We start from the raw sequence: 11,070 nt of genomic DNA, 5'->3' as shown, positions 1-11,070 counted from the left end.
GACCTCGGTGGCGAATAAGCAGTCCGATTGATTTTTGCGTTGCTTTCGACGATTTAGTCCTGCTGACAGTGCAGCATGGTACCCTTCAACCCCACCGTCAGTCACGTGCTCGTCGGTATGCGTGTGAAACTGATACATAGCTTCCGTCGCCCCGTCACCACGCTGCTGCGGCAGACCTCAGCCCCCTCACCCGTCACCATGGACCCACCTGGGCCCACCTGGGCCCGCCTGGGCCCACCTGGGCCCACCTGGGCACGGGCAGCGTGTGTTGTGATGCATTTAAGCCAGAACTTAGTCATTGTTACATATCATTGCTTGAAGCTTGGTATAGTCATCCCCAGTCATATCTAGGATGCATTTCTTCATGTCCTCAAAATGTTTAGTCCGAGACCAAAAAATGTTGATTGTACTTTATGAATATTTTTGTTATTTGAGAGGCCAATATTTCAAAGTGCAATACTGCAACAGCACAACGACAATGCGTGCGAGTGATTGATAATTGGCTCACATTTCCCAATTACAGGTGTAAAATATGTTATTTTGTTCGGCTTCTGTGTCAATTTGTCCACAGCTACGCGCATTTGTAAAAAAATCGGCAAACATAGCGTCACTGCGACGTCACTCGCACCTTCCACACTCGCAGTCTGACGTCACTTCCACCCTCTTCGTCACACCTGCCGATAGCGACCATGGGTAGTGGGAAAATGAACACCACCAATCACTCACCAGTGTTTGATACAGGCGTTAGTACAGCATCTCTGATGCCAGTTGCAACGGGGATCAACGACTTCTGATCAGCTCTGGTGGCTAAGCCTGATAGTGATGTGACGACTGACAGCTGCTGATGAGAGCTAACGTTTGTCAAGGGCAAAGGTGATGAGAGGCACGTGATGATTTTTGTCATGTTGAGCGAAATGACTGCAAAACTTCTTGATAAACTTCATTGTTTACCGGGGTGTGCGATGATGGGGTTGAGTAGCATGACAAGTTTTTTTTTTAAATACCAGCCGGTGGCGACTGTGATGAACGTCGTCATTTTGCAAGGGTAGTGACGATGAGAATCTCCTGACCAGCATCATCACTTACCAAAGGTAATGATCACGACCAGCTCGTGGTAAGCACCAGCATTCCCCGCAGGCGAGTGAGCAGTTTCGGTGGTCAGCTAACACCCACCGCGGGGTGACGGTCGGCAGCTCCCGACTAGCGTCATCAACACCCACCGCGGGGTGACGGTCGGCAGCTCCCGACTAGCGTCATCAACACCCACCGCGGGGTGACGGTCGGCAGCTGCCGACTAGCGTCATCAACACCCACCGCGGGGTGACGGTCGGCAGCTCCCGACTAGCGTCATCAACACCCACCGCGGGGTGACGGTCGGCAGCTCCCAACTAGCGTCACCAGGTGCCGAGTGCGGCGGCGGGCAGCTGCCGGCGAGAGCCGTCACTTACCGAGCGCGGTGGTGACGAGCAGCGCCAGGAGGCCGTGCAGCGTCATGCTGGCCGGCCGTTGCAGTGCGGCGGCGGCGACGGCGGCGGCGGAGGCGGCGGCGCGGTATCACTGGAGGATGTGTGGTCGCCGGCGCCGGAACAGAGACAGATAGCACGACCACCGGCACCGGCCGCCTCGTCTTGCCAACCGACCCCGCTGCATGATACGGTCAGCACGCACGCGTGAGGGTACCAGGGATGGATCGGGGCGACGTATCTCACAATTAGGGTTCCATCTTTTTAAGATCAAGGATTAACCCTCGTCCCGATAGCGCAGAAGGAGCTGACGTGACCCCTTCCCTAAGATTTTCCGAGCACATCTCTCCAGCGTACTGTGTAATCGTACTCCAGTATTCGATAGCTCATGGGGCATCCATGGCGCGTGTATTGACACCAAAGACGTGCCTCTAGCTTTTTCATTTTCGGGGATCGGCAGATCGAAAACGGCGACCGGATCCAAGGAAGCCGCCGGTCGCGCACAGCGGGGCCACACTGTTACTGTGACGAAGTCCCACGCCATACATATATGCTCGGAACACAAAAACTACCGATCGATGCATTAAGAACTAAACAAGAGACATGGTTATGTAAATGGCATCCGGCTTCGCGGCTGGGGCTCGTTCACATTGGCATGTAAAGCTCAAAAAGCGTGATCCTCAGGAAACAGTTGGTTTAACCTGGAATCACAAGGTCAATTAGTGACATAGAAACATAAAGCGTATTATTAACAATAATGCCTTGTTAGAACCAGTCTTCTTTTTTAAACGACAGGGAGTGGTCACATCGACACCTTATCAGTCTACGTTATGAAAAAGCGCGAATTAGAGCGAGGAACAATCGTGTTTTTTTCTGAAAGCGGAGATTTTTCACTCACTTTACATATTTGCAGAACAATTTCCATTGCCCACGAAATGGTCCAATCGTTCACCAGGCATTGAAATGTCCAGTCTTTGTTGATTTATTTTGCAGGTACGAGTTTAGTTGTGTTTGCAGCATTACCAGCGGATTGGGACTGGACACCGAAATAAGTCTCCAGGATCCGGATGCTGTCATTGAACACTTTCAACGGATTCGAGACCCAAGGAACCCGGTAAAGGTGACTGTCTCCACTGGCTTGCGTTCTGGTACAATCGACCCAATGATCTACTCAGGTCTCCTATCACCTCGCTCGTTCCACCGACGCCAACGCGTCTCATCGGCTCTTTGATTTGGCGCTGAAACAAACACAAGGCTTAGCAAAAACAAATGAAATAACCAGCCATGTGCAATTGCTGCCGCACTGAGTGCTGCTGCCAAGATTGTTCGAAAAAAGAGGAAGGCTCGTTGCCATCGTTTTCAAAATGACCGCCGCTGTCCTCGCGAGATAATCTGTTTTTCCAAAGGGAAAGATCCGAACCCCCGCTGAGGCGCATGTGGGACGCGTAAGCGCATGCGGTTTGAGCGCTTATTAACGTCCAAGGATTCTAATACCAAAGTGAACACTCCGAAATTTCTGTTATCTATCTGTAAAAAAGAAGAGGGGACAGAAAAGTTACCTGTTGGTCGGGTCCGAGGGAAAACTGCAAGAGGATAGCACGAGCTGGACCTCAACCACAAACGCCCAGGGCGGCCGCCACCGACGTGCAATGTCGCTTGAAGTCGCTACTGCGTCCATGATAGCTCGGGTCATGGTGCCACTGCTGTGGGACGTCCAAAATGTCTCCCTGCTGCGGGAGTCCAAGCTGGGTCCGAGTATGTTTGCTGACCCACAGCAAAGGCCCGTGTCACGCTGGGGGTTTTGGGTTGACAGTCAGCATCTTGCATCGCCATCGCGCAGTCGCAAGCAAGATGAAACTGGCAGCAGAGCAGCAGCTGCTGTTGCAGAAGTTGTGTGTCTTTAATGGAAGGATTCATGTACCGCTAACCGGCAGAATGCCGACGTCTGTGGATTCTATTACCAATGATGATCTCTAGCTCTAGCACTATACTCCCTTTGAACCAGCTCGTAGATGCCCGAATACATGCTAGAGATAGCCATGAAATGGGAGGGGGGCAGGGAAAAGGCTCATATGCTGAAAAAATAACAGCGATACTGAGGTTCTCCGTGAAACGAAGCGCGGTAGAAGCTACACCTACGGCGTTGACGTCCTAGTGGACCCGTCGTCACTATCTGGGTTTACTCGATCTTGCAGCGGCATCATTCGAAACTCCACATCGCACTGATGATGAAAGGGACCCGATAATAGCGCAGAATGCATTGTCAATGCGACGGAAGACGAATCGTACAACAATTCGTGGTCCTTAACGGGTGCATTCGAAAGGACCCGAATTCTGCCCCCTAAGCTGCCGGTCCAGGTACGGACCATTCTGTCCTGTAACTGGCTTCATGCCTGCCGTGTTCTCTCCGAGCGCTCAGTCCCCCCCCCCGCACGTCTCCTCTGTCGTTATCACAGCCGCCGGTGGTGCCTCGCCAGCCCCACTGCGCATCGTCCGAAGCCGCTTGCACGCCGCGCGCCAGTGGCGCCGGGCGGTCGGCATGAGACACGCCGGGGTCCTGTTCTGCCGGAAGACGACCGCCGTCGGCCCCGGCGCCGATAGCAGCTTGTCCGGGATGGGCAGGGGCGCCGCTGGGGTTATGGTGGGCGACGCCTCAGCGGCCAGCGCTGCGTGACTAGGGAACGGTGCGCTTGGAAAGGCGGACGCCCAGCACGATTTCCGGGAACGTTCTCCGAACTCGCGGTCCAAATGCTGCGCTACGAGTTCAGAGGTTTCACGCCGAGTTAGAGACATTCAATATTCCAGGAGGTTCTGGTTAAGCGACGTTTTAGTGCTAACGTTAGATCATTGACGGTACTCGACGTGTCAAGTTGGGTTTATAATTACAAGAAGCAAGGGTTAGCCATTGAAAGCCTCACTTGCTAGCCTCACTTGAAAACAGATGCATGTGAGTTTAGGAAATGCTCAGAAGCTGGGAAGAAACTGTAATTAAAAGATGTCGACCTTAATAAATAATCCGAGCTCCGGCATCCTACCAGCCGAAACATGATTTTATATTAAAATATTTTATACAAAAATATATTTATAATAATATTTTATAATATTTTATATAAAAATTGCACGAAATGCAGGCGGCTGAGCCGAGGGGTTGCAGTGACTCATACCGAGCAATGCACAGAAAATAACGTGCCACGATCCTCGGGCACCCTGAACATTGCCCGAAACTCACAAACATCCCTGAAATTCAGGTTCTCAATGGTCCTGGCACCTGATACTGCACGGTACTACTAAGGGCTGCCCGAAACACAGATGGCGAAGCCGAAAGGCTAACACGATTTGTACCGAGGATCAGGATAGAACTCAATGTGCCAATGGGCATCGGCGTTCATCATAATGGATAAAGAACTTTGAACTATATAGCTCTCTGAGCTGAGCTATAAGATCTCCACCGCACGTCCGACCTCCACTGATCAAATGACCGCTGCGCAGTTTGTTGCGCTCTTGAAGAGTTTTGGTCTCTCGGTTGTATCGACAAACCGGGCGCTGGACTTCAATCTGGCAGCCCTGGCTCCTCCTTCCTCACCGGAGCGGTCGAATGAGACCGTGCTGCCAACCTCCTCGCCCCTGCGGGGGGTTCGCCGTCGGCGGCAGGGGACGATGGTTGGACGGTAGTTCGGCATGATCGGGGTAACCAGACGCTGTCGGCTGCCCCACCCCTGTCTGCCAGCCCGACGACTAAAGCAACCTCGGTGAGCGCGTGCTCGCGAACGGCAGAGACGCTTGAGCGTCGCGAGGCAGGCAGGCGCGCCCATGAGGCAAAGCGGGCACGCCTGGCAGACCAGGAGCGTGCCAAGGCAGCCAACCGGCTGTCTGGAGCGGACCAGGTGACCGCTCCAATGGGGAGGCCTTCCCGCCGCCCCGAAAGCGTGTGGAAGCTCCCACAGGCCCCTCCGATCCGCGGAGAGACCCGCCTATGGGTCCTCCGCCACCACCGCCACCAAGGACCACGACGTCGCCGGCGCCGGCTCCGTTTAAGACGGGCGCCCGGAAAAGCGTGGTCCGCCGGGGCCGATTTCGCCAACAGATGGCGGCATTCCACCGAATCCGCTCCAGGATCCGCACGGTCTTTTTGGGAACCGGTTCTGAAGGCAGGACCAACGACCATGGGCCGGGCTCTAGCGCTGCTGAGGTATTTTAAAACATTACAGTGCTTTTAAAGCCCCCTCATTCAATCGGTCTTACAGTGCAACTGTGGAGGTGTAAGGTCAAGCACCCAGGACTTGCAAACAGTTTCAAGCGCGCATAGCCCGGTAGCCGTGTGTCTCTGGGAGACCAAGTTGGCGCCTGATGCGGCCTTCAGCCTGAAAGGGTACACTGCCTTCCGCACTGTAGAGGTGTAAGGTCAAGCACCCAGGACTTGCAAACAGTTTCAAGGGCGCATAGCCCGGTAGCCGTGTGTCTCTGGGAGACCAAGTTAGCGCCTGATGCGGCCTTCAGCCTGAAAGGGCACACTACCTTCCGCACTGACATGCCAACAGACGCCATTGCTTACGGTGGCGTTCTGTTGGCTGTACACCAAAGCGTACCTGCACGGCGTCTGGTGTTATGAACAGACTTGCAAGCTGTCGCAGCAACGGTGAATTTCAACCGCCGTACCATAACTGTCTGCTCGTTCTACTTACCACCTGGGTCTTCGTTTCCATCTGGAGGGCTACGAGAGTTAGTCTCTCAACTTCCTCCCCCTCTGCTCGTTTTAGGCGAATTTAATGTACATCATACTGTGTGGGGGTGTGATGCCACGAACACTCGCGGCAGGCTATGTGAGGCTTTCGTGCGTGACAAAGGTTCATGTGTTTTAAATACAGCGGTAAGAACGCATTTTACATTGTCATCAGGACGATCGCCAGTGCCAGGCCTGAGCATTTGCAGTCCGCAGTTGGTACCACACTTTACTTGGGATGCTTCTGAGCGCCCCCTCGGAAGTGACTATTTTCCTGTCTGGGTCCGGCACCGTGTGGTACTGTGGTACTGTTCTTGGTACTCGATCTCAGCGTTGGAATTTCAAGAAGGTGGACTGGAGCGGATTTGAGACCCGCCTGCAGGAAATCTTTTCCAACGATCTCGACTCTGCGACGCCGACCGTGGAGGAATTTACGTCTCGTGTTCTGGACGCGGCGAACGTATGCATCCCGCGCACCTCTGGATGTCCTCGTCGCATCTCTGTACCTTGGTGGAACGACGAGTGTCGCTACGCTATTCGCGCACGTCGAAGAGCTTTAAGGGCTTTTGGCCGGCATAGTAATGCATTAAACCTCATGGCTTTCAGGCAAGCACGCGTAGCCGCGCGCCGCACTATACGAGAGGCGAAACGTGCATCATCGCGCAGCTACGTCAACTCACTGAATCGCCACACGCCGACGTCACATGTATGGGGCCGCGTTAAAAGAATCGCTGGATTGCACCCACCAGCTTCACTTCCCGTACTGCGCGTGGGAAATCAACACATCACTCACCCAAGTGATGTCGCGGAAGCCATTGGGGAAGCCTTGTCAGACCGTTGCCGTAATGGCACCTGCGATCCACGGTTTTTGCGACACAGGGCGAGATGTGAAACTTCGCAAGTTAATTTTCATACAGGTGACATACTGACATACAACAAGCATTTCACTATGATGGAACTTCAAGTGGCCATTCGTTCACCGCGTAGTGTTGTGGAGGGGCCCGTCCTCATCCACAATGACATGATACGACATGCTTCTTTCCGCATACTACGAGCGCTGCTGACGCTTTTCAACTGCAAGAACTTCTAGACACGAGCGGCTTCAACCTACGGCGTGTCATCAGACGTCAACTCACGAAGACTGCTCCCTGGGAGCAGTCTTCGCCAAGAATGGATGCATCGCCAAGATTGAATGCATCGCCAAGAGTGGATGCATCGCCAAGAGTGAATGCATCGCCAAGAGTGGATGCATCGCCAAGAGTGGACTCTCCGTTATCAAACATGCAAAAGCAACGCGTTCTCATGACGGAACTTAAAGACGCAGCATTAGAGCACATAGCCTCCTTTGACTGGTACGCGATGGTTTACACGGATGGTTCGAAGACGGATGCAGGTGTAGGGTGCGCTTTTGAGTGTGGATCTACAACACGGATATTCACGCTGCCTGCACACGCGTCAGCCGTTACTTCCGAACTTACAGCCATCAACAAAGCTCTCTGTTTTATTGAAGTAGACGATAGCAATTTGCATTTGATTCTTTCCGACTCCTTGACCAGCCTCCTGGCTGTTGATGGCTTCTCCTCGTCGAATCCATTGGTCCAGGACATTCATTCGCGTCTTAACTCACTGGATCGAGCAGAAAAAACGGTAGTACTGGGTTGGATCCCAAGTCACGTGATAATCCGCGGAAATGATCTCGCTGACGCGGCAGCAGAGCGCGGTACGACAGGGACACGCATTCCTATAACACCACCACCAGCTCAAGACATGTACCCCGCAGTGTCGTCGTTTATGCAGAAGCGATGGCAGTTCTACTGGAAATCGCTGAGCACCAACAAGCTGAAGTCCGTGAAACCCCGTACTGGACTATGGCAGTCGTGTTTTCGCAACGATGGGAGGGAAAAAGTTGCCCTTTGCCGGTTACGCATAGACCGCATGTATGCTACGCACCGTCACCTGTTATTGACTGGCGACAGACCATGCTGCTGTCGATGCTCTGACCCACTGGCCCTGCATCACGTGCTCGTCGCTTGCCGTTGCCTTACCGCAGCGAGAGCGCAGTTTGTCGGATATAACGTCCAGAGTCGCACGCTATGTCACTTTTTATGGGGTTGTTAGCACGCTGTCGAATTTGGTAAAGTGCTCCAGCTTCTTCGTGCTATAAATTTCCCAATAACCTTTTCATCACGTCACCAGGCCTGATCATCAAGGCTTTATAGGGTGACCTGATTGATACGCTTGTCCGATTTGCGGCTCTGCATAAAATGATAGTTATGGGCGCTGCATGACGTACAGCTGTCGATGCGCCCCAAAACCCCAAATCATCATCATTATCTAGAGGTTGGCCCCTCAAGGGTAGCCCCTCAAACCTGATTTATCTCCGTATCTAGGGCGTTGTAATTTGCGTCCCGGGGTTTCTAAGAAATATAGCTTGTCTTTTGTGTATTCCAAACTAGTTTTGATGCGAAGGAAGGAGCACGCTGCATCTTGCATTTGCACGTGTCCAATGCATTGTTTTGCACTAGCATTTGCACGCCAATTGTAAGCTAATGTAAAGCTGCAATTACTTCAAAAGCTTAGACTAAGTTCTGCAAAGCCTTTAGGTAAAGCGGCTTGATGTAATAAGCGAAAATGACTTTTGTTTATCATTCGTCAGAGGCCTGAGACGCAGAGGCGATGTTTTCATAATCACGCGACCTGACACATGCCGACGAGAGGTTATGAACAATATCTTGAGCACACTGATGAATGACATCCATATCTAAGAGTGCGACTGAACAGGCACCATCTTCTCAACAAGGTTGATAACTGGAAGGACAGAAGAGGCATTGGCTGGCGTGACCAGAGTGGCAATCTGAAAATCGTGCGAACGGCACTTCGTATGTATGCATGCATTTACGCTGCTCAAAACACGTGCTTGACTTTTGCTGCGCTATGGCAGACATTCAAAGATATCGGGTACAGAAGCGCTTTTCGTTCAGCAAAGGGCATACACGTGTTACATCAGCCTAAACAAAACGTGCTTACGTCCCAATGGCATCTAGATGCTTACCATGGCATGTAGATATACCTCCCAATGATGCGCAGATGCATGGCCAATGACATGTAGGTGCATGCAGATACCAATTACTAGCTTCCGTGAGAAATGCTCGTCATACCATCATCGGGCACATACCAGCAGGAGTTCTTCTGACGAGAAGTTCAAGAACAAGGCTGAGCCTCGTGATACCAAGCGTAAGACAAAGAGTGGTGAAGAGAGCAACGCAGTCGGCCCCAGCGGCACCACCAACCAGATGTTTCACCGTAGGAGGTGGTGCGCTTCTTAGAGGCCTTAGATCCGGGGCAACCAGGAAATGGATGGTAGTGACCAGAATGGATAGGCTAGGATCAACTTGGTACACCGTGGGCACGGGTGAACATAAGCGTTAGAAGCTCATTGGTCGCCTTCGTAGAGCCACTAATCCAGGCAGTAAGATCGCAGCCCCGTTTGGGGTGAGAAAGAACGAAGACGGCAGGGAACACGAACGTGAAGGTTGTCACCTACGTTTTAGAGTTAAACCAGGTTTTTATAAACGTCACTGGTTTGAATATCGTCCGGATGTACGCGATGCAAATTAAGATCAACCAGTTGTTATGAACCTGTCGCCAACCGCTAGATCAAGAGTAAATATATCACGGGTGGTGGTGCTATGCGGCACGCGTGGTGTGTAACAGATCCTGGTGCACCTTCTGCAGAGAAAGCAGCCTCGATCGGCCGTCCAGGACAGCCTGTTAGCGTGAGCGAGTTAGTTTAGTAATCGTTTTGCATTTCGAAACTTGATGGCTGCTTACGGCAACTAACTGCTTTGGAAGTCCTTCCTTACTTATTTTAGATCGACGGGGCCTGCTTAGTTCAGCATATAGCCGGGCGTATCAATGCAACAACGACTTGGCCGTTTGACCTGACATGGCATATCAGAGGTCACTGATAAATATCCACTGGTACTCATCCGATACTCACTGGTGCTCGTCAGTTTTTAGAGAACTATTTAAGGCGTTACAGAATTGTTGTAAAGTAGTTAGCTCCTGAGATAACAGGCGGAGCCTGTGTAGTACTTTGACACCTATGTCCGGGTTTCACATCTTGAAAAGCACTTTCATCAATGCTCTTTCACATAATTCATTTAGTTAGGCGAGAACTCTCCGTTGCCATTTTTGCCGTAGCTCTAGCAGGCTTAGTTTCCATGATCTTAGAGAGCCTCTTAGTGCCAAGGAAAACAGTGGCCTCGTAAGGCAGTGGTGAAAGCAATGCTCGTGGGGCGCGAGCTGTATCACCGCTACATGCCCCCTAAGAAAACCGGGCACGTCTTCACACGATCCAGCCTGCTCTAGGTACTTGGAGGGCTATGTGCACGGATGGAACGTGACTCGTTGTCGTTTGTCTCAACCTTGCAGATGAGCAGCGAGATACCGCTAACTGACTGCAGCAAAAACATAGGGCACACATGGCTACCACCCATTTTTTTTTTTATTTCTGTCCAGTGCATTGGGCACGGAATCAACCAAGCCGCTGCCTTCGAACTATCCAAACGTAACGATGACGCCCGGTCCTTACGGCTTGGGGTTGAATCTAAGTTCAAAGTGACCAGCAATCCAACCACGTGCATACAACCCAAGAGGGCATGTCTGTGTACTATTTAGCCACTCCGCTGAATCAGCGGTGTGAAGGCGAGGTGTTCACTGTGCGGCGGCCCGGCGCCGTGTTCCCCGCCATCCTCTGACCGCTGCGGCGGACACTGACCAGCGGCCAGTCCGGTCTGGCCGCCGGCATACGGTGTATACGGCCAGTCCGGTCGGGCCGCTGACTCGGGGAGCATTCACCGCAGCTGCTCCGAGAACCTCCGCGGC

General features: G+C 52.4%; 1 protein-coding gene across 1 annotated transcript in view; it reads right to left on the bottom strand.

The window, feature by feature from the left end:
- The window catches only part of LOC119109281 (receptor-type tyrosine-protein phosphatase mu), a 103,209-nt gene extending 101,635 nt beyond the window's left edge, over nucleotides 1-1,574 (bottom strand). Inside the window, exon 1 of the mRNA XM_037232874.1 lies at nucleotides 1,449-1,574. Coding sequence (XP_037088769.1) covers nucleotides 1,449-1,494 — 46 coding nt within the window. The 5' untranslated portion in view covers nucleotides 1,495-1,574. The remainder of the gene's footprint in view (nucleotides 1-1,448) is intronic.
- Between the last annotated feature and the right edge of the window lie 9,496 nt (nucleotides 1,575-11,070).

The sequence above is a fragment of the Pollicipes pollicipes genome, unplaced genomic scaffold, assembly GCF_011947565.3.
Source record: "Pollicipes pollicipes isolate AB1234 unplaced genomic scaffold, Ppol_2.1 Scaffold_7231;HRSCAF=8579_pilon_pilon_pilon, whole genome shotgun sequence".
Classification (NCBI taxonomy): domain Eukaryota; kingdom Metazoa; phylum Arthropoda; class Thecostraca; order Pollicipedomorpha; family Pollicipedidae; genus Pollicipes; species Pollicipes pollicipes.
Note: the sequence above shows the minus strand (reverse complement) of the source record. Positions and strands in the feature narration are given on the sequence as shown.